General features: G+C 64.8%; 4 protein-coding genes across 15 annotated transcripts; 1 reads left to right on the forward strand and 3 right to left on the reverse strand.

Annotated features, from left to right (window-relative positions):
- Positions 1–131: 131 nt before the first annotated feature.
- TMUB2 (transmembrane and ubiquitin like domain containing 2) lies at positions 132–2,106 on the reverse strand. Of its 2 annotated transcripts, none has more exons than XM_054088645.1 (3): positions 1,840–2,106; positions 1,146–1,741; positions 132–746 (listed from the first exon to the last, which is right to left on the reverse strand). In XM_054088645.1, the coding sequence occupies exons 2-3, from the start codon at positions 1,685–1,687 to the stop codon at positions 386–388; spliced, it is 903 nt and encodes a 300-aa protein (XP_053944620.1). In that variant the 5' UTR covers positions 1,688–1,741; positions 1,840–2,106; the 3' UTR covers positions 132–385. The 2 variants fall into 2 exon arrangements, with proteins under 2 accessions (XP_053944620.1, XP_053944619.1); XM_054088644.1 differs by having other exon boundaries at positions 1,146–1,768.
- Positions 2,107–2,471: 365 nt separating this feature from the next.
- Positions 2,472–5,403, reverse strand: ASB16 (ankyrin repeat and SOCS box containing 16). 2 transcript variants are annotated; one of them, XM_054088718.1, is made up of 5 exons: positions 4,949–5,403; positions 4,042–4,309; positions 3,054–3,546; positions 2,864–2,977; positions 2,472–2,794 (listed from the first exon to the last, which is right to left on the reverse strand). In XM_054088718.1, exons 1-5 carry the CDS (start codon positions 5,256–5,258, stop codon positions 2,609–2,611), a joined length of 1,371 nt encoding a protein of 456 aa, XP_053944693.1. In that variant the 5' UTR covers positions 5,259–5,403; the 3' UTR covers positions 2,472–2,608. The 2 variants fall into 2 exon arrangements, with proteins under 2 accessions (XP_053944693.1, XP_053944692.1); XM_054088717.1 differs by having other exon boundaries at positions 2,472–2,977.
- A 301-nt stretch (positions 5,404–5,704) lies between these two features.
- On the reverse strand, positions 5,705–9,862 carry HROB (homologous recombination factor with OB-fold). Its single transcript, XM_054088716.1, has 10 exons — positions 9,806–9,862; positions 9,111–9,161; positions 7,877–8,722; positions 7,716–7,799; positions 7,384–7,524; positions 7,097–7,205; positions 6,924–7,009; positions 6,589–6,720; positions 6,227–6,419; positions 5,705–6,043 (listed from the first exon to the last, which is right to left on the reverse strand). Exons 1-10 carry the CDS (start codon positions 9,806–9,808, stop codon positions 5,970–5,972), a joined length of 1,719 nt encoding a protein of 572 aa, XP_053944691.1. The 5' UTR covers positions 9,809–9,862; the 3' UTR covers positions 5,705–5,969.
- A 2,079-nt stretch (positions 9,863–11,941) lies between these two features.
- HDAC5 (histone deacetylase 5) lies at positions 11,942–27,906 on the forward strand. 10 transcript variants are annotated; one of them, XM_054088335.1, is made up of 27 exons: positions 11,942–12,013; positions 12,921–13,053; positions 15,291–15,365; positions 17,294–17,496; positions 18,034–18,166; positions 18,407–18,521; positions 18,615–18,742; positions 18,825–18,956; positions 19,292–19,404; positions 19,828–19,956; positions 20,394–20,613; positions 20,718–20,908; positions 21,272–21,541; positions 21,931–22,066; positions 22,696–22,829; positions 22,899–23,019; positions 23,110–23,159; positions 23,243–23,350; positions 23,970–24,025; positions 24,121–24,208; positions 24,291–24,410; positions 24,495–24,592; positions 25,057–25,175; positions 25,257–25,390; positions 25,583–25,667; positions 26,127–26,280; positions 26,596–27,906. In XM_054088335.1, exons 2-27 carry the CDS (start codon positions 13,032–13,034, stop codon positions 26,696–26,698), a joined length of 3,237 nt encoding a protein of 1,078 aa, XP_053944310.1. In that variant the 5' UTR covers positions 11,942–12,013; positions 12,921–13,031; the 3' UTR covers positions 26,699–27,906. The 10 variants fall into 10 exon arrangements, with proteins under 10 accessions (XP_053944310.1, XP_053944302.1, XP_053944300.1 ...); XM_054088327.1 differs by having other exon boundaries at positions 19,825–19,956; positions 26,596–27,865; XM_054088325.1 differs by having other exon boundaries at positions 18,031–18,166; positions 19,825–19,956; positions 26,596–26,903.
- Positions 27,907–27,939: the final 33 nt, after the last annotated feature.

Genomic DNA, 27,939 nt, shown 5'->3' on the forward strand with positions numbered 1-27,939 from the left:
TCTCTCCCAGCCCAGCTCCCACCACTCGATTTATGGGGCCATCTCTATTTCAAACCCCCACTCCAGGAGCGTGGGGAGGCAGCCACAGTTCCGCCACAGCTGCCCCTCATGCAGGAAGGTGAGCACTCAGGCAGAGGTTACACATTTATTTGCTTTAAAGAGTCTCTGGGCAGAAGCCACAGCCTGTGCTGCAGCCCATTCCAGATCTTGGAGCCACTGCACTGCTCAGCCTGGGACTGTGGGCAGCATCTGCCACAAGCCTCTGCTGTGGGGACAAAAGTCTGGCACCAAGACCAAGAAGAACACGCCAAGCTCCCACTGTGCTGGCTCCGGTCACTGCAACGCTGTGGTGAGGAAAGTGCCATGGTCCCACCAGGCTGAATCTCTACTGTCCGTACATCCCAAACACCAGGAAGGTGAAGAGGACAGTGACGCCGATCAAGGATACAGTGGCTGGTGTGGAAAAGAGCTGCCGGTAGTTGATGCGGAAATACCAGACAGCCGCCAGCACCACCATGATGGCAGGGACCAGCAGGTTCCCCACGCCAAGCGGGAGGCTGCCAGTGTCGGATGCAGTAGTGCCGGGGTCTGGCAGGGTGGCAGTGGTGGTGGTGGTCCGGGAGCGGTGGCAGTGGATGACGCAGTTGTCGGTGATGTGGAGTGAGCGCAGCGTCCGCCTCTGGTCCTGCAGCAGCTGCCCACGGTAGATGAACTTCATCTGGCTCTCCTGGCCTGGGAAGTATTTGCTGAGGGAGGAGGGAGGGAGGATAGTAGGGATGGGGCTGACAGAGGTGCCTTCAGCAACCTGGGGCTGAGGGATCCCCCTTCATTGTGAAATCTGGCTGGGGGGGACGACAGCGATGGCACCACCTCTGGCACTGTGTCCTCTTTTAAACTCGTTAATCTAACCTCAGCAGCTCCTCATTATTTTTGGCGGGATCCATTGGGAAAGCACGGAGCCAATAGCAATTGAGAATCCATGAAAAACCCTCTGCTGTGCTAAGGTGGGGATGGGGCTCTTTGTGCCAGGGGAACAAGAACTGCAGGGGTTGAGGAGGTTTGCAGCCAGGCTGTGCTACCTCACATCTCCATCCCCTTCCCTCGCCTTCCCCTACCTCCCGGTGCTTCCCCACCTCAGGACGTACCTCTTGAGCCCCCCCACGGTGTCCTCGGGCCGCACCACGGCCACCTCCTCGGTGTCGTTGAGGAACTTGAGCCGGACAGTGATGCAGTCAGAGCACAGGTCGCTGTCCCCAGGGGCGGGCGCTGCTCCTCGGCTGCCCAGGGAGCTGGGCACAGCGGCCGAGCCCCGTTTGGGTGAGCCCCGGATGTCCAGCAGCCGCTCCAGGCCGGCATCAGGGGGGCTGCCGCTGTCCCCCTGTTCCGCCGCCGGCTCTGGCACTCCCACCCCTTCCTCCTCCGTTTTCTCCTCTGGGACTTCGGGGACCCGGGGGGGCTCCGGGGCCTCGGCTGCCCCCGCCGTCCCCACGTACCGCTCCACGTGGCCCAGGCGGATGACGGCCGCATCCCCCGCCGCGACGATCGTTCCCAGGAGCTGGTTGCTGCTGTCAGCGACGTAGGTGGAGAGCCAGGCCAGGACGAGCGCCAGGACCAGCACCACGATGCCGGCCGCCACCGTCACCTCGTCCCCCATCCCACGGATGAAGGCGGCGGTGGGCGGCTCCATCTCACGGCTCGGGAGAGGACTCGGCGTCCCACTGGGCGAAGAGTGATCCAATCGCTTCCCACGTCCCAGTTAGCGCGGCACCTGCAATTACAGCCCGAGCTAGAGGCGGCCAGGGCAGGACAGAGCCGGGCGCCCGGCGGGGCCGCGCTTACCTCGCCGGCGCAGGGTCCCGGCGTCTCCCGAAGCCCTTCGCTGCCCGGCTGGCGTCAAAGCAGCACGGCAGTCAGCGGCGGGGGCGGGTAACGTCGGGAAAAGCCTCCCCGGGAGGCGCCGGACGCGGCAGGGGGGATGGGGAGGGTGTTAAACCTCGGAGAGGTGCGGGAAGGGTCCCGGGGACCCCTGACGGGACGCGGGGGTCCCTGACAGCCCCGGTCAGGCCCAGGGTACCCGCCCACAGGAAGCGCTACGTCACAGCGTGCGCGCCGGGGGAAGGAGAGCGAACGCACATTTATTGCGTCACGGTCGCGTACCCCGCCCGCTGGGCGCGGCCAGGTGTGCGCAGATGGCGGAATGGGGCGTGGGTTTGGGGGGCGGGGTTTGTGGATAGGTGGGGGTTGTGAGGGGGCGGGGCTTGTGAAGGGCTGAATGTGGAGGGACGGGGCTCGGTAAGGGGCGGGGCTAGTGGTTGGACGGGGGCTGTGAGTTGGCGGGGCCTCGGTGTCCTCCGGCCGCCCTCGGGGCTCGGCTGTTACTTCCTGTCCCCTCCAGTCCCCCTCGGGCCTCTCTGTCCCCACCCGCCGTGTCCGTCGCCCCCGCCCATCCCCGCGGGGAAGGAGACGCCGCAAGAGCCGCCTCTGCTGTGTCCTTTATTGTCACCAAGGAGACACGGGAAGGGGGACACGGAGCCCCCTCATTGTGTCCCCCGTGCCAGAGTGGGGGGATACGGGGACACGGAGCCCGTGTCCCCCATGCTGTGTCCCCTCACGAGATGAGCCCCTGCAGGGGCAGCTGCAGGTAGTGGCGCAGGGTGGGCGGCAGTGACAGCACGGGGATGGCGGCATGGCAGCGGGCGCCCAAGTGTCGCCGCAGGGTGCAACGGGCCAGGTGCTGCAGCCGCCGCGGCTGCCCCGCCATTGCCGCGGCCGAGGCGTAGAACTCCTGGTGCTCCTGGACGGAGGTGTGGAGGGGTAAGGCGGCTGGTGGGGGGGAACATGTGCCTCTTGAGCCCCCCCTTACCTGCCACAGCTCAGGGGACACGGCCCCCACCCAGCCCTTGGCTGGCGGCACGTGGTCGTAGGCATTGAGCACCAATTCCAGCGCTGGTGGATGCCGGCAGCAGAACATGAGCATCTGGTGGTGGAGAGTTGTCACCAGGGGTGGAGCCACCCTGTGTGTCCCCTTCCCCGCCAGCACCCCTGTTGCCCACCTTGGGATGCACGGGGCGGGCGCCATGGTCGAGGAGCAGGGCAATGGTTTCCTCGGGGCGCTGCTGCCGGTACTCCTCGACAGAGTGGACGGCGCAGTCCAGTGGAGTGAACCCGGCGCAGTTGAGGACAGTGGCATCAGCGCCGTGGCACAGCAGCAGCCGCACCAGCCGGTGCTGCCCATTCCCGCAGGCATTGTGTAGCGGTGTGTGGGCCTTGCGGCCTGCGGCCCGAGGGTCTGCACCCGCCGCCAGCAGCCGCTCGGCCACCTGGCAGTAGCGCTCGGCATCCTCAGGGCGCTCGGCAGCGGCACAGGCGGCATTCAGGGGGGTCTCACCCTGGCGGCTGCGGCGGCCGGGGTCTGCGCCGTGGCGCAGGTACAGCTCCACGTGGGCCACCAGGCCCTGCTGCGCGGCCACGTGCAGCGGCGTCAGCCCCCGCTCCCGTGTCCCTAGGTCCACCCGCGCCCCGCGCGACAGCAGCAGCTCTGCACATCTGGGGGGCGCACGTGAGCCGCAGGAGACCAGAGACGCCACAGCCCTCCCTCAGGGCCCTCCGGACACGTGCAAGCTGGATGGGGACCCCGAGAGCCCAGCACCTGGGGACCCTCCCTCAGATCACAGGGGACATGGGACGGGGACCCCGAGACCCCAGCCCATCAGCGGGAAAGCAAACGCTGGGTCCCAGCAGGGAGTGTGGGGCAGGACTTGGCTGGAGGCGGGGTGTCTGCTTGGGCGGGGCTTGATAGGCAAATGAGCCTTCGTGGGCGGGACTTGTGGGTAGGAGGTGCGCGCAGAGGGTGGGACTCTCTATGCAAATGAGGACGTGGTACGCGGATGAGGCTGGTCACGTGGGAGGTCTGGTGGCCGTGGCCCCAAGATGAGCCCCGCCCTTGGCCAGACCGGGAGGCGGGGCCGCGAGGGGGCGGGGAGGCAATTAGGGACGTGGCCTTCTGCGCTGGGGGCGGGGTCTGCGGGGGCGAGGCGGTACCCGAGGCTCTCCGGCGCGGTGCAGAGGTGCAGCGGGGCCGAGCCGTCGTCGCTGAGCACGTTGGGGTCGGCGCCGAAGTCGAGCAGGAGGCGGGCGCAGTCGGCGCGGGGCGCGGCCGCACAGTCGTGCAGGGGAGCGCGACCCCCGACCACCACATCGGCCGCAGCGCCCCGCAGCAGCAGCAGCCGCGCACACGCATCGTAGCCCCGGCCCGCCACGATGCGCAGCGGAGACGTCTGCAGCCGCCGGGGGCTCAGCACCCACAGCCCTGGGGGGGTAACCCGCAGCCCCGGGGAGGATTAGCACCCGCAACCCGGGAGCTCAGGACCCGCAGCCCTGCAGGGGTTACCCCGCAGCCCAGGGCTCAGCACCCGCAGCCCGGGGGGCTCACCAGCTGCAGCCCTGCGGAGGAGGGTTAACCCACAGCCCAGCGGCTCAGAACCCACAGCCCGGGGGAGATCAGCATCTGCAGCCCCGGGGCTCAGTGCCCACAGCCCTGGGGGGTGGGCAGCAGGGCACCCACCCCTCCTCACTGCACATGATCCTGCCCACGTCCACCCCTCACCTGCACCAGCCCCCTTCTGCACCCGTCCCTCCTCACCTGCACCCTCTGGCAGGAAACCCGGGATCAGCCCCGCTTCCTTTCCAGGGAAGTCCCAGCATCCCCAAAGTTAAGCAGCCGGCCCTGCTCTCCCTCCCCTGAGGAGCTGCACCTCCAGACATTGTCCCCCTGGCTTCCCCTGTTAGTTCGCAGGGAGCTCAGAGAGGGAGGGAAATGGGAGAGACAGGGAGAAGTGAGGGTGGGAGAGGAAACAGAAGGAAGAGGGGGGGAAAGAGAGAGAAAGGGGAAAAGGGACAGGGAAAAAGCAAAAGGAGCCCCACCCTATGCTGCCCTCCAGCCTCATACCCTGCTCAGGCGACCAGACCAGCTCCTCGCTGACCGTCTCCATGACCAGATTCGCGGTGGCCTCATCTTTGAAGATGCTCTTGATGCGCTGGAGGTCCCCGGCGTACAGGGCGTTGTGCACGGCGGGGTCCCGGCAGTACTGGGGCCGCCGGGCAGGGGTCAGGGGCGGCCGTGAGCTCGTGGGCAGGAACCGGCGCATGGCCCACTCGCGAGCCAGGGCCCGCCGGCGATCCTCCTGCTCCAGCAGCTCTTGCTGGAGCCACAGTGAGCGCAGGGCAGAGGAAGTGAAGGCAAAGGTTTCCTGGGCCATGGGCACCCTTGGGGGCACGGGGGTCTGGGGCACAGTGAGCTGCGCTCGGCGCCTGCTGGGGGTTATAAATAGGGCAGAGCCCCACACACAAATGCTGAATCAAGAGCCTAGGCCAGATCGCCCTATAAATAACTCGCCTTGGGCGGTAAACAGAGTCACGTTGGTGCGGGGCTGCCAGGGCATTTAACCTGCTGGGCGGTGTGAGATGGGGGAGACACTACAGGCTGGGACCCGGGTACCCTCAAAGTCTGCAGGGCTTGGGCTGAGGCTGCAAGAGCCCTGGGAGGTAACAGCACCTTCTGCCCAGCACAGAAAGAGAGCAGGGACCCCCAGGGGAAGGGTTTGGGGTGCTGCAGCTCTGCGGACAGGGGACAGGGGCACCACTGGCTGCAGTGGCAGAGGGGACAGTGACATACAAGCAGACGGGACAAGGCAGGGGCAGAACAGCCCTTTAATGCAGGTTTGGGAGTGGAGAGGGACCAGCCCGTCTGGCAGAGTGAGGACAGGCACTGAGGCCGTGTCCCCCTGGGGACACCCCAAGTCCCCTCCGCTCTTTGCTCCAGAACAAACACAACAAATAGACAAAGGAGCAGACAGGCAGCCACTGCATCGCCTGCATGCTCAGCATCCTCGCTGGGGCCTGGAGCAGCCCAGGCCATGCCAGCAGTAACTGTCTCCCCAGCCCCACAGCTGTGCCACAGCTGCCTGAGGTCAGCAGCTGTCAGCCTGGGCTGGAGCGGAGAAGAAATCCTCCGGCAGCTCTCCCAGGAGCCCATCCAGGTCATCTGCACAGGCAGAAGGAGGATGAAATATATGAGTTTCACTTGTGCATAGCAGAGGTACCGCAGACACGCTGGGACAAGACCCCCTGTGGCATTACAGGGGAGGGGAGGTGCTGCCCAGCCCCAGAACCTGTTCTCTGCAGGACATCAAGGTTTTCCTCCACACCCAGAGTGGGTCCAACTCACCCATGTCGCAGCCGTCAGATCCCACCAGCTCTTCTCGCCCGGGCCCAGGGCTCTGCGGGTGCAGGGAGAAGTCCCTGGAGGGCTGTTCCATGCCATGGCTGCCCATCCTCACCTGTCGACAGTCCCTTGGGGCAGAGACACCCCGGGGGGGCTGCACCCGGTGGTCTGGGAGTAGCCCAGGCTGGGCAGGGACCTGCAAAACACAGCAGAGAAGAAGTGTTGAAGGCCCACAGGAGGATTTCTCTGTCCCTCCCAAGCCTCCCCCTTTCTCCGTGGTTGCTCTCGAGGCTCCCTGCAGTCCAGACCCTCGGGGGGAAACCAGCATCCCTGTCCCTCCAGGGCCAGCAGCACCATGCCCTCACCCTGTCCCTCATGTCCTGTGTTGGTGATGGCTGTGAGAGGCTGCCCTCAGGCTCTGGCGGGTAGATCTTGAGCAGGTTGTTGGGGGTGACATTGAGGTAGTGGTTGCGGTGGGACGGGGAGAAGACACCCACCTGTGAGGACAGAGTGGCAGGTCAGAGCCAGATCTTCAGCTCCCGACGGCATCATTGGCCACACCCTGGGAAGGAGCCAGTGGAGCCCCTTGTCCCATTTCCATGGGATGTGAGCTTGGCAGCTGGGCACGGTGACCAAGGATTAGCAGCAGAAGTGGCCCCAAACACATTGCTGCTGCCGGAGCTGCCTCCGTGTCTCCTACCTGCTTCAGGAGCAGCACCGAGCCCGGCTTGAGCTCACTCTGTCTCTCTTCCAGCAGCAGGCGATGCACTGTGCCCTGCATCTCCCCTGCAGATGAGGAGGAGACCCATCAGCCACGGGCAGCAATGGCCAGGAGCCGCAGCCTGACCTAGGCACAAGCACAGCCACGCTTACCAGTTGAGTCCCTGAACACGGCACCAGCGTCAACGTTGGTCCTAGTCAGGGTCTTGATCATCACCGCCATGCTGGGGACCTTGTTCTTTGGGAGCTGCTTCAAGGCTGCCTGCACACAAACCCCTCGTCACAGCAATGTTCCCAACGGCCACGCACCATCTGCATTCAGCCCAGTACGGACCCCTCCCCGCACTGAAGCCTGGCTCTGGAAATGGCTCCAAGGAGCAAGGGGAGAGCCAGGAACCTGAGTCTGTGAGGCTGGTGCCCTTCCCCAGGGCCTCTCTCACCTTGCGCAGGACCATCACCACGCTGTAGGTCCTGAGAAAGCAGCCAGGGTCCCTCTCGTCCAGCCCCAGCTCTGTTTTCATGGCAAGCCAGGGACCCTTCCCAAAATCCTCTTCTGCAGGCAGTGAGGAGCCAGGCAGTCCCTGGAGTCAGGACAAACGCGGTCACCACCCTGGAGCCAAGCCAGCATGTCTCACAGCCTCAGCACAGCCCAGGGGAGCCCCAGGGACCCCCTCCCCTTCCAGCATCACCCTCTGAGAGCCACAGCCCAGGGACTGCCTGCAGCAGCGCCGCTGGGATTCATATCTGGATCTGCACCAGAGCAGGGGGTTACCTCTGTCCGTGGCTTTGCCACAGCCCCGTGAGCTGGAGTTTGGGGAGCAGAAACAAGGATCTCTTCCAGCAGCTTCCCTGCGTGCTTATGGGAGAGAAAGAGATGTCTGGAGGCTTGCATCTCTTCACCAGCTGCTCAACCCCATCCCACCCTGTACCTACCTGCTGGGGCAGGATCCCGGCGGGCCCCGGGAACCGGCGAGTCTTCCCCTGTGCAGGGAGGCAAAGGGCAGCCCTGGGCGCTTTGCTGGCTGCCGTCATCAGCTGCACGAGGTGGTTGGTGACCACTGGCGTCTGCAGGCTGCTTGGTGGCCTCAGCTGGGGCTCCACACAGGCCAGTGGGTTGGTGGGGAGCAGCCGGGGTGGGAGGAGGCTCTGACAGGGAGCCTGGGGCACCCGCAGCCCCGCGGAGTAGCTGATTGCTCCGGGCTGACGTGAGGACGTGTGGAGTGGCTGCAGAGCCAGACCCCTCGGAGCGGGAACAGGGCCCCAGGAGCCGCTTGGCTTTCCCGGGGGGTGAGTCGGCCCAGGGGTGCAGGCGCCAGCTGCGCTGGGACGCAGCACCAGCTTGGGAGCGGGGGCTTCCTGTGGGGCAGGTTTGGGGTCCTGCCTGTCCCCCTGCCCCCCAGAGCTGGCGGACCCTAGCCCCTCTCCTACCCGCAGCTTCTTGGGGGCTGCTGGCTCCCGGGGCCTCCCCGTCCATGAGGGCTGCTCCTCCCGCGGGGCAGCACCAGCCCCCGCCAGCAGCTTGGGACCCTCCATTTCCACGCAGGCAGCCACAAGGATCTCATTATCCAGCTCGTCCTGGGGGGGTGCTCCCACGGGTGGGGGTCCCACTGGCTGCTCCTGCTGCTGGGTGAGGGGCCACAGGCCAGGCCGGGGTCCCAGCGGATGGAGGGGATGCAGGCTGGGGGCTGGGGCTCCGGGGGGTCCTGGGCTACCACCAGGTGAGGAATGTCCAGGGACCGCAAACCAGTTCTCTGCGTCCTCGATGGCCGAGAGGAAATCCTGCGGTAGAGGAGGCACTGGGCACTCAGCTGCCCCATCCACCCCCATCTTGCCCCATCTGTCCCCATCCCACTCCATGTCTGTGCCCATCTCACCCTGCCGTCCCCACCCTGTCCATCCCTATCCCACCCTGTCCCCATCCCACCCTGTCCATCCCCATCCCACCCCGTCCATCCCTGTCCCATGCCATGTCCATCCCCACCACACATTAAAGTCAGGCTCCAGAGTCCCCTGAGCTTCACCCGTGGGGCAGCTCAGGGGACCTCTCACAGAATCACAGAATCACAAGGTTGGAAAGGACCCATTGGATCATCGAGTCCAACCGTTCCTAACACTCCCTAAACCATGTCCCTAAGTACTTCATCCACCCGTTCCTCAAACACCTCACCTCGTCTGCCAGCTCCGCATCGGCTCCGAGCAGCTGCTGCAGGCGGCGGGCCTAGGGGGGGCAAGGCTGGGGCGCCATGGGGAGACCCCAGAGAACCCCCAGACCCACCCCACAGGACCCCAAATTCTCCCCGGGACCCCAGAGCCATCCTGGGAACCCAGAGACCCCCAGAGTTCCTCCTAGTACCTTAAAGACCCCCCAGATCCAACCCCCACGGCCCCTTGAGCACCTTGGGGCCCCCAAGGACTCCCTGGGACCCCAGAGCCCCCCCCCCCCCAGCCCAGGACCTTAGAGCCCTCCAGGACCCCAGAGTCCCCCATCTCCCCTGAAACCCTCGACCACCACCCCGGGACTCCAGAGCCCCCCCGCAGGACCCCAGAGCCTTCCATCACCCCCGGGACCCCCAAGCCTCCCCAGGGGACCACAGAGCCCCCACAGACACCCTTCTGCCAGGATCCGAGAGACACCCCCCTCAAGCCCCCCCGGGACCCCCGAGCGGGAGAACCCCAGACCACCCCCAGGGACTCTTGAGCCCCCCCGCGAGATTCCAGAGCTCCCTCGGGACCCCCGAGCCCCCCCCCCGCCTGGGGGTTCCCGCTTTCCCCCCAGGAAGACGGTGAGGCTTGGGGGCGCCATAGGGAGAGCCCCCCGGGACCCCGGAGCCCTCCCCCCGTGCCCCCCCCGACCCCCGTTACCATGACAGCGCGCGCCCCGCGCGGGGGCGGAAGCGGCGGGGCCGGGGGGGGGGCGGAGGCTTGGAGGGCCCCGCGGGGGGGGGGGGGGAAACCGGCCCCGCCTCCCGCGTGCAAACAGGCGTGTGAGTGTGAGTGTGCGTGTGCGCCTCTCCCGCGCGCTCTCGCCCGCCAGCCGCGCTGCACACGCCACGCGTGTCAGAGAATCATGGAATCACCGAGTTGGAAAAGACCTCTTGGATCATCGAGTCCGACCATTCCAATCTGCCACTAAACCACATCCCTGAGCACCTCGTCCGTTAAACCCCGCCGGGGATGGTGACTCCACCCCCTCCCTGGGCAGCCTCTGCCAGGGCCCCATCACCCTTTCCGTGAAAAATCTTTGCCTGAGATCCAGCCTGAACCTCCCCTGGCACAGCTTGAGGCCGTTCCCCCTTGTCCTGTTCTCTGTCACTTGGGAGAAGAGCCCAGCTCCCTCCTCTCCACAACCTCCTTTCAGGTAGTTGTAGAGAGTAATAAAGTCTCCCCTCAGCCTCCTCTTCTCCAGACTAAACAACCCCAGCTCTCTCAGCCGCTCCTCGTCAGACGTTCTCCAGCCCCTCACCAGCTTCGTTGCTCTTCTCTGGACACACTCCAGAGCCTCAACATCCTTCTTGTGGTGAGGGGTCCAGATCTGAACACAGGATTCGAGGTGCGGTCTCACCAGTGCCGAGTACAGAGGGAGAATAACCTCCCTGGACCTGCTGGCTACACCGTTTCTGATATAGGCCAAGATGCCATTGTTCTTCTTGTCCACCTGGGCACACTGCTGGCTCGTGCTCAGTCTCCTGTCTATCAACACCCCCAGGTCCTTCTCCTCCGTGCAGCTCTCCAGCCGCTCTTCCCCCAGTCTGTAGCTGCACAGGGTTGCTGTGCCCCAAGTGCAGGACCCGGCATTTGGCCTTGTTAAACCTCCTGCCATTGGTCCCAGCCCAGCGGTCCAGCCTGTTCAGATCCCTTTGGGGCCTCCCTACCCCCAAGCCGATCAACACTTCTTCCCAGCTTAGTGTCATCTGCAAACTTGCTAAGGGTGTGCTCAATACCTTCATCCAGGTCATTGATAAAGATATTAAACAGACACAGGGAGGAATTTCTTCATGATGAGAGTGGGGGTGTGCTCACCCAGGTTGCCCAGGGAAGCTGCGGCTGCCCCATCCCTGGAAGTGTTCAAGGATGGGTTGGATGGGCCTTGGGCAGCCTGAGCCAGTGGGATGTACCTGCGCACGGCAGGGGTGGAACCGGATGATCTTTGTGGTCCCTTCCAACCCAAATCATGCTATGATCCTATGATTCTATTATTCAGGGACTGGCCCCAGCACTGAGCCCTGGGGGCACCACTGGCCTTCAGCTGGAGTTAACTCCATTGTCATTGCACACCAGGCTGTGGTGCACATGCACTCAGGTGTTTGCTGTTGCACACCAGCTGAGCACACACATGCCATGGCACACTAACCCGGGTTCCCATGCATGCCTACACGTGTGCTGCTGCACACCAGCCCATGGCATGCACATACTTTCACGTGTGGGTCATTGCACGGTAGTGTGTTCTGAGTGCTCACCAGTGTGCTGTTGCACTCCAGCCTGTAACACACGTGTGTGCCATTGCGCAACAGCCTGTAGTGTGCACGCACTGCTTGGGTCACTGCACAGTACTGCATGGCAGACACTCATGTGTGCCCTTATACACCAGCCTGTGTCACACAGCGTGTGCCATTGCACGACAGCCTACGGTGCATATGCATGGGAAGGTGCCCTTGCTTACCACACACTCACTCATGCATTGGTGCACACCAGCTTGTGTACACGCACACACTTACATGCCTGCCCTCAAGCAGCGGCACATGCTCACCTGTGTGGCCTCGCACATGGGCCTACAGTGCACATGCACTCACACTCACGTACTCTCACGCACACACACATTCACATGCACACTCATGTTTGTCGCGCGCACACACACTCTCTCGCATGCGCACTCACACGCTCGCTCACCCACGCTCAGTGCCCCCCACCCGCCCCCGGGGGAGGGGGAGGGGCGGGGGCGAGGCTATTTTTAGCGCGGGCCCCGTCACGTGACGGCGAGTGACGTCACCGAATGTTGTTGTCGGGGCGGGCGGGGCCGCGGCCAAGATGGAGGCGCGGGGCGGGGGGGCGGCGGGGCCGTGCGGCCATCAGGTACCGGGGGGTTCTCAAGTGCTGAGGGGCCTTGTAATGGGGGGGGGACACTCTGTTATGCTGGGTGGCGCGTGCATTGGGGCTGTGCATTGGGAGGGGAGGCTCTGATGTGCTTTGGGGCCGTGCGCTGGGGGGCTTTGCATTGAGGGGGGGGCTCTGATGTGCTTTGGGGCCGTGCACTGGGGGGCTTTGCGTTGAGGGGGGGCTCTGTTGTGCTTTGGGGCCGTGCACTGAGGGCCCGTGCATTGAGGGGGGGCTCTGTTGCGCCGGGGGGGGGCGTGCAGTGGGGGCCCGTGCGCCAGCGGCTCCGCAGCGCGGGCCGTTTTGCAGGCGGGGGGGGGAGGCAGCTGCATCGCGCCGGGCTCGGGGCTGCCGGTAGCGCCCCCGCCTCAGCTGCAGCAGCGGCGCCAGGCCCCCCCCACCCCCAAGCCGTGTACCCTCCGTGGGGCTGGGTCCAGCCCCGCTGAGAGACTCGGCGGGGGCACCGCGGGAGGGTCCCGGGCTGCGCTTCCCCGGGATCCCTACTTGTGCCCCCCTTTTCCTGCAGTGCCTATGTAAAGCTGTCACCTCGGGGCCCCTCTGCACTCCCCTCCCCAATTGCCGAGTCCCCTTCCCCCCGCCCTCCCCCATTACTAGGTCCCCTTTGCCCCCCTGCCCCCCCATTGCAGGGTCTCCTCTATCCCCCCTCAAGATCCCCCCTGCCCCCCCGCAGGGTCCCCCTTTTCCCCGAAGGCAGCCGGGCTGCATCCTGTGCCACCTCCTGCTAACGGTGGCTCTGGGGGCCGGTGCTGGCTCGGCCCCAGCAGATGCTCAGGGAATGGGAAGGGGGTGTGGATCCGACCCCCGTGGTGTGGGGCTAGGAGGATCCCCTGGGGTCAGGACGCTGATGGGGTGCTTGGTCCTGCAGGGCTCGTGGGCGGCACGGGCTCAGCCCCAGCGCCCCGGCCGGCACTGACACCTGCTCCAGACACTCGCCTCTCCGCGCCCCTCCCCAGCACCGCTGACCCCACCAGCTGCCATGGACCCCCCAGGTGACACAGGTGAGATGGGGAGGGCTGCATCCACGGACACCCCCTGGGCATGGTCCTGTCCCCCTGTGCTAGGATCGGGTGCCCCTGTCAGCCCTGTCTCACCCAGTGCTCAGATGGTGTCCCTCACTGTGCCCTCGTACCCCACCATACCATGATCTGGTGCCAGGGGGAACAGGGGCTGGATTCTGAGCTGGTGTCCCAGCACCACGCGCCCACCGCTGCGGCTCCCCAGCACCTGCGTGGGTGCAGTGTGCGAGACGGGTGTGTGCGGCGTGATGGTGGGCACAGAGCCGAGGCTGTGCTGGTGCCGGTGCCTGGGCTGTGCCAACCGTCCCCTCTGGTGATCCTGGCACCCTGGCATCTGGCTGCTGCAGGGAAACCGGGGCAGGGACTATCCCGCCATCCTCACAGGCTGGTGCAGTCACACATGGTGGCTTCAGCTTGTTATGGTGAGATCTGGCACTGCTTGGCAGTGGGATCCAAGGACGCTGATGCGCCAGGTTGTGGGGTCCCATCAGTGACATCCCATGGCCTGGGTGACTGCGAGGGCCGTGCCACTGGCTTCTCGTTGGAGCCACTCTGTAATCAGCCTGGTGGAGATTCCAGCAACATCTGGACGCACGTGGCTGAAGACAAGCGGCTCCGCCGACCCCACTGGTGCCCCCAGTGTGGGCAGTGCTCAGACAGGAAACTGAGGCATGGAGTGGTGGCAGAGCCCGTCCTGCTGGGTGGAGCTGGACAGTCTCCGTCAATTCAGGGTCGAGGGTTGTGTCTCCTCTGTCCCCAAGCCCCCCAGTGCCACTGGTAGCTGCATGCCGGTATTTCTGGAGCAGCCGCGGGGCTGGAGTGCAGCCGAGCTGTGCCTGGCACGGCACTGGCACGCAGCGCGGTGGCACAGGGACAGGGCCTGGCCGCTGCCTTTCCCTGTCTTGCTTTCCCCAGGGCCCCTCTTGGCCGGGGTCCAGAGGGGGCTCTGGGGGTCCCTTGGGAAGGGACAAGCCCCCTGGCTGCTATGATGAGTTGATCAGGGCTCAGCTGGGCATCCTGGGCTGCATCCGTCACGGGGACATGGCAGAAGATACCCCTGACCCCAGGGTCCCCCTCACTCTCCAGGACCTCTGTGTCCTCCAGGATTCTCTGCTTGCACCCGTGCTCACCCCAGGGCCGGGCTGCGTTTGAGGGGGGTCAGCGGTAGCCGCGTGCCCCCTGGGTTGCCATGGCATCTGTGTTCTCCCTGTCCCGCACTTGTGCCCCTGCTCTCCTGGGGGTGCTGGCGTCCGGTGGCTGCGGACACACTGCATGGCGCAGTGCCCGCTGGCGGCACTAGGAATAGCGGGGTGACGTCAGGCCCAGAGCACCCCGGGGGATGGGGGGCAGCCCCAAAATATCCCGGCTATTAAAAGTCTTGGCTTGGGATTAAGGCACTGGTAAATAAACGTGGCTGCAGCTGCGGGGGGGTTACGCACGGCCGGGGGGGGTCCCCGTTGTGCTGGCCCCACCGGCTCCACTGAGCCACTTGGGGTCCCCAATCTGGCTGGGAATGTGCCTAGTGGCACCCATGCCGTCCCGGGACTCCCATTGCCCTGGGGGGGCTACCGGGGGTGTGTGTGCGGGGTCCCAGGTGGGATGGGTGGGCCGCTTGCCTTCCCTCCCTGCAGTGGGGGCTAATCCCGCCCCCCCCCCCCCCCGGATTGTATTCCCACAGCGCTGATGCGGATTAGCGTCCCTGGCAATTAGGGGCTCGGTGGGGAGGAGGGGGATACAGCATGGGGCTGGGAGGGGCACGGGGATCCCAGCCCTGCTGTGCCCCACCCCGCACAGGGCAGCCCCCACCTGCCGTCCTGGGGGGTTGGTTTTGGGGTGCAGCTGGGAGAGTCCAGAGAGGCTGTGCTGGGGGGGGTCTCTGCACCTCATTCTGTGGGGGGGTCGCAGCACATCCCGTCCCGCAGAGCCGCCGTGCCCCCCCACCCCGCGCGCTGCCCTATTTATAGTGTCTCCTCCCGTGCCGCTATTTCCAGGCGCCAGAGCAGAGCCCGGCGACGTTGGGGAGGGGGGGGGGGGGCAGCGTGGGGGGGCACCCAGCTCCACCCTGCTCGGCGTTGGGGGCCAGGTTTCCCCCCGGGATGCTCAGTGGGCCACGAGGGAGGGGCTGGGGACTGCGGCTGGTAGGGAAGGGAGGAATGAGTCCTGGGCCCCCTGTGATGCTGCAGCCCGTTTATGGGGTGGGGGCGGCTGTTTCTCCGCAGAGGGGGGATCTGGCCCTGAAGCCTCGTTGGAACTCCTGTCCCGCTCCCAGCTCCACGCTGCCCTCCCCACCTCAGGTGAGTGCGGGGGGGGGCGGTCCTGACCACCCCGCTCCCCCACACCTGGGGACATCCTGCTCAGCACTGGTCCTGTCCCCACGCGTCTCCCCCTGTTGGGACATTTTAACTTCGTGACCCCCCTGGGGCTCTCCCTTGGTGTTAAGGGGGCACTCAGGATGTGCCCCCCAGCATAATCCCGGTGCCAGTGACAACTGTGGTAATCCGGGCTGGCACTTCCACCTCCTGCCTCCCACCCCAGATGTTTTGAGGTGTCCCTGCCTGGTGAGTGGTTGGGGGAGTAGGGGTTGCAGCCAGGTCCCACAGGCACAAGGGGACATGAAGGGACAGAGTGAGGGGCTGTGGTGGGCTTGGAGCAATGTTGAGTGTGTGACCCCTTGCACATGTGTGCACGAGTGTGCAAGGGGAAGCTGCTTTCCATGCACAGATGTGTGTGGAGGGTACAGCTCCTTGCACAGGCAGTGTCAGTGCTGCCTGTGCTGCCCTGTGATGGGAACAACTTGGGGGTCACTCCAGGGGTCCGTGCCCCCCTCCACCCCCCCATTACCCACAGGCCCCCCCCCCCTCCATTGCTGCCAGCCCTTGCAGAGGTGACTGCTGCGGTTTGGGAGGGTGGTGGGCACCGTGGGGTTAAACCTTCTGTGTCCCTGGGGGGGTGGCAGGGTGGTGGCCCTGCGGGGGGGGGGGCGGGGGGGTAGTGGCATTGGTCACCCTGAAGGGTGGTGGCCTCGGCCCCTCGCCAGCCCAAAGCCACTTCTGAACCCTAAGTGCGGGTTTGGCCAGGCTGGGCCCCTCCCGGTGTATTTTTAGCCCCCCCGGGTGCCTCCGCCATCCATCCTTGTTCTGTGTACTGCTTCTCCCCCCCACTGCACCCCAACACTCGCTGAGGGGTATCGCCACACAAAGCGGGGCGGGGGCTGTCAGGTCGTGGGAGACTGCAGAGACTCCCTCCAAATCTTCCCCTCATGGGTGAATTGGGATGAGGGGGGAGCTGCCCCCCTCCCATGGCTCCCCTTGTGTGTTGAGAGGGAGCTGGCACCGGTTTACACTGGGGGTGCTGGCTGGTGTAGCAGGGGGGCTGGTTTGTACTGGAGGGGCTTGTTGGTACTGGGGGGCCTGATTAGCTTGAGGGGGACTGGTATGTGCTGGGGGGGCTGATTAGCATGGGGAGGGCTGGTTCACAATGGGGGGCTGGTTTGTACTGGGGGGTTGCAGGATGGTATGAGGAAAGGGGATGGGCAGGTTTTGGGGGGCTGATGGAGGAGGATGGCTGGGTCCTGGGGGGGCTGCCTGGGGGGAGGTCTGGTAGAGCGAGGGGGGCCAGTGGTTGGGCTTGTGATGGTGATGGTGACGGTGACGTCCGTAGTCCGTCCCGGGCGCGCGTCAGTGCAGCCGTGCGCGGTGGGGGGGGGGCATCAGCATGCGGCACGCGCCCCCCGCCCCCGCCTTCCTGCTTGCGTGGGGATGGGGTCCCCCCGCGTCCATCGCTGGGGGGGTTCCATGGTCGCGGGGGCATTGTGCCCGTCCATGGGCTGGGGATTTATTGGAGGGGGGAGGAACAGGGCTCGATCCTGCTCCCCTTTGAGTTGACTGTTGCAGATGTGGGAGCTTGGTGCGTGGTGACCCCCTTGGTTTACGTTCGGGAGGAATCTGAGGCACTCGTGGGGATCCAGGGGGGTCTTGGGATGCAGATGGGAGGGGCTGATCCCTGACACCCCCTGACCCTGGGAATGCTCAGCCTGCCCCCTATCTGTGCCCCAGCTCCCCCCTGTCCCTGGAACCCCTCCAAACTGCTCCCAGATCCACCCCTCATCCCTGGGAACCCCCAACCTGCTCCCAGCTCCCCTCTCCCTACCTCTGGGAACCCCCCCGGACTGCTGCAGCCCCCCCAACATGCCTCCAGCCCCCTGACCCAGCCGATGCTGCAGGGCCGGAGGGGCCGGCGGAGGCGTGTGGGGAGCGGCGGGGCACGGGGCTGGATGCGGCAGCACGGGAGCGGCAACTGCAGCGGGAGCTGCTGGCCCTCAAGCAGCAGCAGCAACTCCAGAAGCAGCTGCTCTTTGCTGAGTTCCAGAAGCAGCACGAGCACCTCACCCGCCAGCACGAGGTGCAACTCCAGAAGCACCTTAAGGTGGGCTGGGGGGCGATGGAGCTGTCAGGGGTCAGCTGGGGGAGCTGTTGGGGGAGATCAGAGTGTGGAGCCATGGATGCAACTGGTCTGGGGTGGTGGAGCCATGGGGTGGGGATTGGGGGTGATGGAGCTGTGGGACATCCCCTGCCCAGAGTGATGGAGCTGTTGGGGGGAGGTTCGAGATGATGGAGCCATGGGGTGTTTATTGTTGGGGGAGTGACGGAGCTGTGGAGAGAGACTGGGATGAGGGACCGTGAGGCGTGATGTGTCTGGGGTGATAGAGCCTTGCAATGACCTGTTTGGGGGGATGGAGCCATTGGGGGGGGATGGAGCTGTGGAATGTTGCTTGTCCCAGGGTGATGGAGCCATTGGTGAGGATTTGGGGTGTTGGAGCTGGAGGGCATGGAGACGTTGAGTGGAGATGGCAGTGCCAGAGCCGTGGGGCATCGTTCCTGGGGGGGTGATAGAGCTGTGGGGTGCCCGGGGTCCGGGTGGGGTGTTGGGGTGCGGGTGCCGAGCCCTGCCCCCCCGCAGCAGCAGCAGGAAGCGCTGGCTGCGCGCCGGCAGCAGGAGCTGGAGCAGCAGCGGCAGCGCGAGCGGCAGGAGGCCCTGGAGCAGCAGCGCCTGGAGCAGCTGCGTGCCCTGCGCACCAAGGACAAGAGCCGCGAGAGTGAGGGCTCCCAGGGGTCTGGAGGGGTGGAAAATATGAATGCAGGGGACTCCCGGGAGGCTGGGGGGGTGGGAGATGCGGGTGCAGGGGCCTCCTGAGGTGCTCCCAGGAGGCTGGGGGGGGGAATGTGGGCACAGGAGGATCTGGAGGGCTGCGGGTGGGACGTGGATGTGGGAGGCTCCTGGGGATGCTGGGGAGGTACCTGCTGTCCCCCTCACCCCAGCTTTGTGTCCCACCCAGGCGCCATCGCCAGCACAGAGGTGAAGCTGAAGCTGCAGGAGTTCCTGCTCAGCAAGACAAAGGAGCCAGGCACCAGCCACCCCAACCATTCCCTCCCCCAGCACCCCAAATGTTGGTGGGTCACCCCCGCACCCTGACTACCACCCAGACCAGGGTGGGGGGGGGGTGTCCTAGGCGTCCTAGCGGGGTCTCTGCCGCCTCCCCGCAGGGCGCACCACACCTCGTTGGACCAGAGCTCCCCCCCGCAGACCGGCAGTCCAGGGACCCCCCCGTCCTACAAACTCCCCGTCCTTGGCACCTATGACGGCCGGGATGATTTCCCGCTCCGCAAAACCGGTGGGTGCCGGCACATGGTGGGGCTTGGGTGCTGGGAGCCGCGCTGGGGCTAACGTTGCTTCCCGGGTACCCCTTCCCGCAGCCTCTGAACCCAACCTGAAAGTGCGCTCACGGTTAAAACAGAAGGTGGCAGAGCGCAGGAGCAGCCCCCTGCTGCGGAGGAAGGATGGCACCGTCATCAGCACCTTCAAGAAGCGAGCGGTCGAGATCACGGGTGAGTGGCTGCCTGCCTTGGTTTCCCCAAGTCACCGTGTGGTGCCATGATGGGAGCCTCTGGCAGGGACCCTTGCTCCCCTCCCTGGCTGCCATGGCATGCACGGGCTTGTGCAACGTGTGTGCACACACGCAGTGGTGCATAGGAGTCCTTTTGCAGTGTGTGCGCATACACACTTGTGCGACATGTGCACATGTGTGCTCTTGTAGCGTGCGTGTGCTGATGTGCTTGTGCACATATGCATTTGCACGCCTCGGGCATGGGCCGCAGTCATATGCGTGGGTAGGGAATGCCAGGGCGGGGTGCTGCCCCCTGTGACACCCACGGCCCCGCAGTGTCCTCCGTGTGCAGCAGCGCCCCAGGCTCCGGGCCCAGCTCCCCCAACAGCTCCCACAGCACCATCGCCGAGAACGGCTTCACCGGCTCCGTCCCCAATATCCACGCCGAGGTAGGAGCTGCCGAGGGGTGGCACACACGTGTGCTGTAAGCGTGTTCAGAGTGCACATGTGTGGGCATGTGCTCAGGTGTGTGCAGTGAGGGTACACTGTGTGCACACGCGTGTTGAGGTGTGTGCTGTGGGTTTGCTCAGGGTACATGTGTTCCGATGTGTGCAGCCAGAGGGTGTGCTCAGTGTGCACGTTTGTGCAGCTCTGTGCTGTGAGCATGCTCGGTTGCACATGTGTTTAGATGCGTGCAGCCAGTGTATTTGGGTGCACACGTGTGCTTGAGTGCATGCAGCCCACAGGTGCATCTTCAGAGTGCATGCGTGTGTGCCTGGGTGCACATGTGTGCTTGGGCTCATGCTGCCAGCGTGTGCTCCCAGGGCTGCACCTCATGCGTGTCCATGCTGTGTCTTTCTGCCCCACAGCAGCTCCTGCCCCAGCACCGAGCCCTCACCCTGGACGGCGCCAGCCAGCTCAACCTCTACACATCCCCATCCCTGCCCAACATCTCCCTGGGGCTGCAGGCCACTGTCACCGTCACCAACTCCCACCTCAGCGTGCGTGGAGACAGCATGGAGCTCAGCCTGGGGTGCTGAGGGGTGGCACAGGGACCTGGGACCCCATAGCAGGGGTGTGGGGACCCCACTGGGGGTGGCACAGGGACCTGATGTCTCATAGGAGTGGCCTGGGGACCTGGCACCTCGTGGGCTTGGCATGGAGACCCAGTGCCATGGGGTGATGGGCGGGCCGAAGTGGGGGGTCCAGCTGTGTCTGGACCCCCAGCATGCTCAGGGCTGGGTTTGTGCCTCAGCTTCCCCATGGGAGAGAAAAGGGAGGCAGTGGGGGGAGGACTGGCAGCACCCAAGTGTCTCCAGTCTGGCCATTGGGGGGGTCACTCAGCACCTCGGGGAGCGCTGATGGATGCGGGGAGGGGTCTCTGCCTGTGCCTGCCTGCCAAGGGCTGTGGACAGACGGTGCCCCCTCATCCCTGCAGGCGTCCCCAAAGCTGTCCCCGCAGGCGGAGGTCGAACGCCCGGCCGTGACTGCACTGTGCCCCGGGGCCACACTCACCGGAAAGTTCTTAAGCACGTCCTCCATCCCGGGCTGCCTCCTGGGGGTGGCTCTGGAGGGGGACTCCCCCGCTGGCCCTGCATCCCTCCTGCAGCACGTCCTGCTGCTGGAGCAGGCGCGCCAGCAGAGCACCCTCATTGCTGGTGAGATCCCCCTGCCTCAGTTTCCCCTATTTGTACCCCTCCTCATCTCCCATTTGGGGGACCTGGAGGTGTGGGGTGCCCCACTGACGCTGTGCCACCTGCAGTGCCGCTGCACGGGCAATCGCCACTGGTGACCGGGGAGCGCATGGGCAGCGTGCGGACAGTGGGGAAGCTGCCACGGCACCGGCCCCTGAGCCGCACGCAGTCGTCTCCGCTGCCCCAGAGCCCCCAGACCCTGCCCCATGGCGCCATCCAGCACCACTTCCTCGACAAGCAGCAGGTCCAGCTGGGCAAGGTGGGGCGAAGCGCCGTGGGGTAGGGGGGAGACTGGTGTGGGTTGGGGGGTAGCGCTGGGTGGGCACAGGTCTGGTGTGGGTCTGAAATGAGGTGGATGTTGTGCAGGGAATGAGTACAGGGTGTGAGGCGCCTGTGGGGTGGATGTGGGGCAGAGGCTGGTGTGGGGTGAGCATGGAATACCGATAGGGTATGGGGCACCTGTGGGGCAGATACAGAATGGCTGTGGGATGGATTTTGGGGTGCATGTAGGGCAGCTGTGGGGAGGCCATGGGGCAGAGGGGGGCTGTGGGGCATAGAGGGCACAGGCCAGCCATGGGGCTGGGAGGTTTGGTTTCGCCCCCCCGCACCCACTGCCCCCCAGCTGCTCCCCAAGGCGGGGGAGCTGGTGCGGCAGCCCCCGACCCACCCCGAGGAGACGGAGGAGGAGCTGACGGAGCAGCAGTCACCCCCACCAGGGGACGGAGTCCCCTTGGGTGCCCCCATTGCCCCCTTGGACGGTGGGGAGCCCCCAGAGCGGCTACCGGACCCCGAGGGCTGCAAGGTCCCCCACGAGGAGCCAGGTGACAGCGGGGACGAGGCCGAGCCCCCCGGGGTCCCCGATGTGGCCGAGCTGGGGGTCTCGTACAAGCAGGTGAGACCTGGGGGGGCTGTGGGTCAGTGCTGGGGGGTGAGTACCCCCGGGTCCCTGAGTGCCCCCCCTAAACTCTTGCATGAGCACCCCTCTTGCATGAGCATCCCTGGCCAGAGTATCCCTCCCAGCCCAGTCCCCGGCTCTCCAGCTGAGCCCCCACTGTTTCAGGGCAGCCCCCCCTCCCCCTGCAGCTGCCGCAGCGATGACTCGGAGGGGCCGGTGACTCATTCCCCACCCCCCCCCCCCCCCGCCCCCGTGCTGCAGCCCCCCCGGCCCCCGCCGTGACTCATCCCCCCCACGCTCGGACGCGGACGCCTGCTCTCCGTCCCTTGGACGTGGCCATGCCGCGTGCGGGTGATGCCGGGGCTGATGGGGGCCCCCCCCTCCAGGTGCCGCTGCAGCTGTACCCCCCTCCGCCCCTGGGCATCCTGGCACTGCCCCATCCCACCCTCGCCCGCGCGCAGTCGTCCCCCGCCAGCGCTAAGGCCCCTGTGCCCGACGGGACCCCCAACCTCTTCACCACAGGTACGGGAGGGGCTCCCATCCCTCAGGGGGCAGCGATGTCCCTGTCGCATCAGGTGCTATGTGGTGCCCTTCTCTCACGGGCGCCCCCACCCCACAGGGAGCCCCATCCCTCGGGGTGCTCAGAGGCGCCGCTGTTCTGGGGTGACTCATCCCCTGGGGTGCCTGGGTTTGCTCCTGCCCCGCAGGATCCCACTGTCCTGTGGGGTGCCTGATCCCTCAGGGTGCCCCCCTCCCACGGATGCCCTCTCCGATGGAGTTCAGAGGTGCCCGCACTCCTCACCATCCCCCTTTGCGCTCCTGTCCCGTGGGGTGCCCCGTCCCTCAGAGTGTCCAGAAGTGCCCTGGGGCCAGGGGGTTCCCTGTCCCTTGTTGTGCTCAGAGGTGCCCAAGTTCCACAGAGTTCCCCTGTCCCGTGGGGGTTTTCCATCCCCTAAGGTTCCTGGGGATCCCCCTATCCCGTGGGATCCTCCTGTTCTGTGGGGTTCTCCCTCTCTCTGGGTTCCCAGGAGCACCGTGTCCCATGCGGTGCCCTCTCCTGTGGGGTTTCCCATCCCTTGGGGTGCCTGGGGATCCCACAGATCGGGTGGTGGGGTTGGTGCCAGGCGTGCCGCTGAGGCTGCCTGGTGCAGGCGTGGTGTACGACACGTTCATGCTGAAGCACCAGTGCACCTGCGGGAACACCAACATCCACCCTGAGCACGCTGGCCGCATCCAGAGCATCTGGTCCCGCCTGCAGGAGACCGGCCTCCTCGGCAAGTGCGAGGTGAGGCACCCAGCTCCCGGGGGCCCCCACTCGCCTCAAGGGGGGCTCACTCTGCGTCCCCCTCCCCAGCGCATCCGGGGCAGGAAGGCAACACTGGAGGAGATCCAGACGGTGCACTCGGAGCATCACACGCTGCTCTACGGCACCAGCCCCCTCAACCGCCAGAAGCTCGACAGCAAGAAGCTCCTGGGTGAGTGCTCTGGGGTGCCTGCGTCTCCTTCAGGCACTGGGGGAACACTGTCCCCACTGCCCTCTCTCATGGCACCCTCTGCCCCACCAGGTCCCATCGGCCAAAAGACATACACGGTGCTGCCGTGTGGAGGCATCGGGGTGAGTTCGTGGTGGAGGGGGGTCCCCGGGCTGGCCTTGCCCTGCTGATGTGTTCACACACACCCCCTTCCCCCCCGTCACAGGTTGACAGTGACACAGTGTGGAACGAGATGCACTCGTCCAGTGCCGTGCGCATGGCGGTGGGCTGCCTAGTGGAGCTCGCCTTCAAGGTGGCCAACGGGGAGATCAAGGTGAGTGGGGAGGGTTGGCAGCACCGGGCATCTGTGTGTGCCCCCAGGCCCCCTGCACTCAGAGCCTGCATGCCTACATGGGGAGCAGCCCTTGCACACAATTGCATGTGTGTGTGCTCCTCACATGTGTGATCACCCTTGTGCAATATCCTGTGCACACGTGCTGCTTTCACACATGCTCATGTGGGTGTGCAGTGATCCTTAGAAATGCTTGCATGAGTGTATACTGTTGTGCATGCTAACTTGGATGCGGGATGACCCTTGTGTGAGCTTGCACGCATGTGCACCACTCTTGTGCACGCTTACCTAGGGGTGTGATGTCTCTCAAGCAAACGTATGCGCGCTCTGGTAGCACGCATGACTAACGGCATGGTGGCCCCTGCACAAGCTTGCATGTGTGTGCATCGCTCTTGTGCACGTTACCTGTTAGTGTGTGATGGTGTGCGGGCACACTTGTGTGCACACTTACCTGGGTGCACATGCTGGTGCACGTACGCTCCATGTGTGTGCAGCACCCTTGTGTGTGCTGGCACGGGTGTGTGTGCGCATGCTGCTCCCCTGCACGCTGGGCCAGGCATGTAAGGCCATGTGCCGCACATGTCCCTCTCTGTCTCCACAGAATGGTTTCGCCGTCATCCGCCCCCCAGGGCACCACGCGGAGGAGTCCACGGCCATGTGAGTGGAGGCTGCGCTGGTGGGACCCCCGCCTGGGGCTGGGGGGTGCCCAGGGCCTGAGGATACGCGGGGCTCACTCTGGCCCTGCTCCCCAGGGGCTTCTGTTTCTTCAACTCAGTGGCCATCTCGGCCAAACTGCTCCAGCAGAAGCTGAGCGTGGGCAGGATCCTCATCGTGGACTGGGTAAGGACCCTGGGGAGGGTGTGCGGACCCCCCAGGTGATGGGTACCCTGGGGGGTCCTTGACGCTGCTGGTGCCCCTGCAGGACATCCACCATGGGAATGGGACCCAGCAGGCCTTCTACAGTGACCCCGACGTGCTCTACATCTCCCTGCACCGCTACGATGACGGCAACTTCTTCCCGGGCAGCGGGGCGCCTGAGGAGGTACGGGGGGCTGCAGCGGTGGAGGGATCACCCTGTGCATGTTCCCCCCACTGTGGCACTGGGGTCACTCATGGCTGTGTGCAGGTCGGCAGTGGGATGGGAGTGGGCTACAACATCAACATCGCCTGGACCGGCGGCGTTGACCCCCCCATTGGGGACGTGGAGTATCTCACTGCCTTCAGGTGGGGGGCCTGGGGGAGGGAAGCTGCTGTTGGGGGATTCTCTGCACTGTGTATGGGGTCCCTGCACCCTTAGAGGGGGTCACTGTGTCCTTGGGGGTCCCCACAGCCTTGGAGAGGATCCCTATATCCTGGGTGGGGTCCTCATGGCCTTAGGAGCATCCCAAGGTCCTTGGGGGGCTCCTCATGCTTTTTGAGGGAGATTCCTGCACCCTAAGTCCCCATGCCCTTAGGGGCATCCTTGTGTCCATGGGTAGGGTCCTGACCCAGGCGGGGATCTGGGCCATGGGAGGGGATCTGTACCCTTCGGGGGGGATCCCTGTGGCCTGGGGAGTGTCCCCACACACTTGGGGGGAGCCCTACACCCTAGGGGGTCCCCTGTGCCCTGAGGAGTGTCCCCATGCCCTTGGGGAGGGCTCCCATACCCTTGGGGGTCCCCTGTGCCCACCCCTGCCCTCTGCCCCCAGGACCGTGGTGATGCCCATCGCCAACGAGTTCTCCCCAGATGTGGTGCTGGTCTCCGCTGGCTTCGATGCCGTCGAGGGCCACCTCTCCCCACTCGGCGGCTACTCCGTCACCGCCAAATGTGAGTGGGGTCGGAGGGGGTGTCCCTGGGGTGGAGACCCTGGCAATGCTGCCTGTCACCCCCTCCCTGGTGTCCCCCCAGGTTTCGGCCACTTGACGAAGCAGCTGATGATGCTGGCGGGCGGGCGTGTGGTGCTGGCGCTAGAGGGGGGTCATGACCTGACGGCCATCTGCGATGCCTCCGAGGCCTGCGTCTCCGCTCTACTGGGCCTGGAGGTACGGAGGTCTCTTGTGGGGACCCCCCCAGCCTGTGGGGACTCCCCTGCTGCCCCCCAACCACCCTGGAGTGCAGGGTGTGTTGGGGTGCATGCCTTTGTGCTGTGCCTCAATTTCCCTCCCTGCTCTTGAGGCGGGGCTTCAGGGTGCTGGTGGCAGATTTGGGGTTTTGATGGTTCCTTCCCGCCCCAGCTGGAGCCCCTGGATCCATCCCTGCTGCAGCAGAAGCCAAACGTGAACGCAGTGGCCACCCTGGAGAAGGTCATCGAGATCCAGAGTGAGACCCTGTGGATAGGGGGTCTCAGGGGCTGTTCCTGCTCCTGGGAGAGGGCACAGAGGGGCCCCTGGGGTTGATTCTATCATGGGTGGCACAGAGGGGTCCCCAGGCTTGTCCCTGCCATAGGGGTCCTGGGAGGTTCTTTGGGCTGTCCTCACTGTGGGTCCCCTCAGGTTGTCCCTGCCATAGGTGTCTCCAGAGCTGTCCCCTCAGGGGGGAATCCTGAATAGGGTCCCCAGGACTGTCCTAGACATGGAGTGACACTGGGGTCCCTGGGGTTGTCCCTGCCATGGGAGTCCCATGTGTCCCCCAGGGCTGTCCCCACCATGGGTGACATGGGGGGAATTCCTGGGGCTGTCGCCACTGTGGGTGACGGGGGGGGGGGGGGGGGGGAGTCCCCAGGTCTGTCCCCGTGTGGGGGTCCCGGTGGCTGCCCGTGCCCACACTGGGTGCCTGCAGGCCGGCACTGGGGCTCGGTGAAGCGCTTTGCCACGGCTGTGGGCTGCTCCCTGCTGGAGGCGCAGAAAAGGGAGGCGGAGGAGGCCGAGACGGTGACGGCCATGGCCCTGCTCTCAGTGGGCGCCGAGCAGGGGGGCGCTGACCCCCAGCCCAGGTACGGTCCCCACGGTGCCCCTGGAGCCACACGTGTGCATGGTGGGGATGCGTGTTCCCCTTGGCTGTACGTGGAGCCACATGTGTCTGGGGGGGGGGGGGGTGTGCGTGGAGCGGTGTGTGTCTGTGGAGTGACAGACATCCCCCCCCCAATGGCCGTGTCCCACCTCCCAAGCTCGATGAGGTCACGCCTGGGGCCAAGCTCCCGGCATTGCTGCCTCAGTTTCCCTGCCCGGGGCTGAGCTCCCAGCATCGCTGCCTCAGTTTCCCTGCCTGGGCCGAGCTCCCGGCATCGCTGCCTTTGTTTCCCCAGCAGGGCTGAGCGCTGGGCCCTGCACAGGATGCGGCCTCGCTTAAGCCCCACTTTGCCCCTGGCCAGGCTGGCGGAGGAGCCGATGGAGGCTGAGCCTGCGCTGTGACCCTGTCCCTCGCCACAGCTGGGATTGTTTCCATTTCTGAAAAAGAGAGAAACACCGAGAAGATCGAAAAACACAGAAAAATCATGTTAAAAAAAAAAAAAAAACACATTAAAAGAAAAAAGACAAAAAAAAACCCCACGATGGAGGAAACTGGGAGAAAAAACAGAAAAAAGAGGAAAATATTTTCTTTTTCTATTAAAAAGAGAAGAAAAACACAAAAAAATCCCCCTGTCCTGTTGGACCCCAGCTCCACGTCGTGTTTGCAGTCGTGTCTCTTGTGAAGCATCAGTTCCACCAGCACCCCCACTCCTCCCACCCCTCCGTCCGTTCCTCTGTCCATCTGTCTGTTGGGTTTCCTGTCGCTGCCCTGGGCCCCCCTGGCCCCACTGCGGCTCCTCTTTTTGTGTTTTTAGGGGGTTTTCCTTGTTTTCTCCCCTTTTTGTTTTCCCCACTTGTTCCCTCCCTGGCTCCGGCGTCCATCCCACCCTGGGGGAAGCGAGGGGAAGTATTTGTGCCTTTGAGTAAGTCGGTTTTATTTTAATGCCTTAATTTCCCTGTGATTTTGGGTTTTCTGAATCCTGTTTATTTTCCCCCGGGCATCCCTGCTTTGGAGGGGGACATGGGGAGCAGGGGATGAGCCCCATCCCTCTGTCACCCTGGGCCGATGGGTGACGGATCCCAGCACCTTTGTTGGGATCAAACCTTGTCCATTCCTAAAAGAGAGGAGAGGAAAAAAAGAAAAAAAAAAGAGGAAAAAACCACTTTATCTTCCTGTAAGTTCACCAGCCGGAGGGGACTCGGAGCTATTTTAGCTTTAAAAGAGAGGAAAAGCCCACCCACGCCACACAAAGGTATATAATTTTATTACAGATGTATTATTTAATAATATTTTTTTTACCGTGGGTCCTGGGCGCAGGAGGGCACGGGGACAGCTCCGTGGCTTAAGTTTATTCCGGCGGGGTTTGGGGTGGCTCTGGGGGTCCCCGCAGAGGGGCAGGGCGGCAGAGATGGGGATGGGGGCAATTCCCCCGCCGGCCCGGCCGTGGTGTGGGGTGAAGAGAGTCAGCGAGGTCTCTCTTGCTCCAGGCCGGTGCCCCTGCATTCCCCGCCCCGGTCTCCCTTCTGTCCACCCGCTCGTGCGCTCGATATGGGTTTCAGTTGAGTATTTTGTAATATGTTACCAATGTTCGTCCTTGTATAAATACAAACTGTTTCTGGCAATACCTGCCGCGCCCTACTGC

This window comes from Cuculus canorus, chromosome 25 (genome assembly GCF_017976375.1).
Source record: "Cuculus canorus isolate bCucCan1 chromosome 25, bCucCan1.pri, whole genome shotgun sequence".
In the NCBI taxonomy this organism is placed as follows: domain Eukaryota; kingdom Metazoa; phylum Chordata; class Aves; order Cuculiformes; family Cuculidae; genus Cuculus; species Cuculus canorus.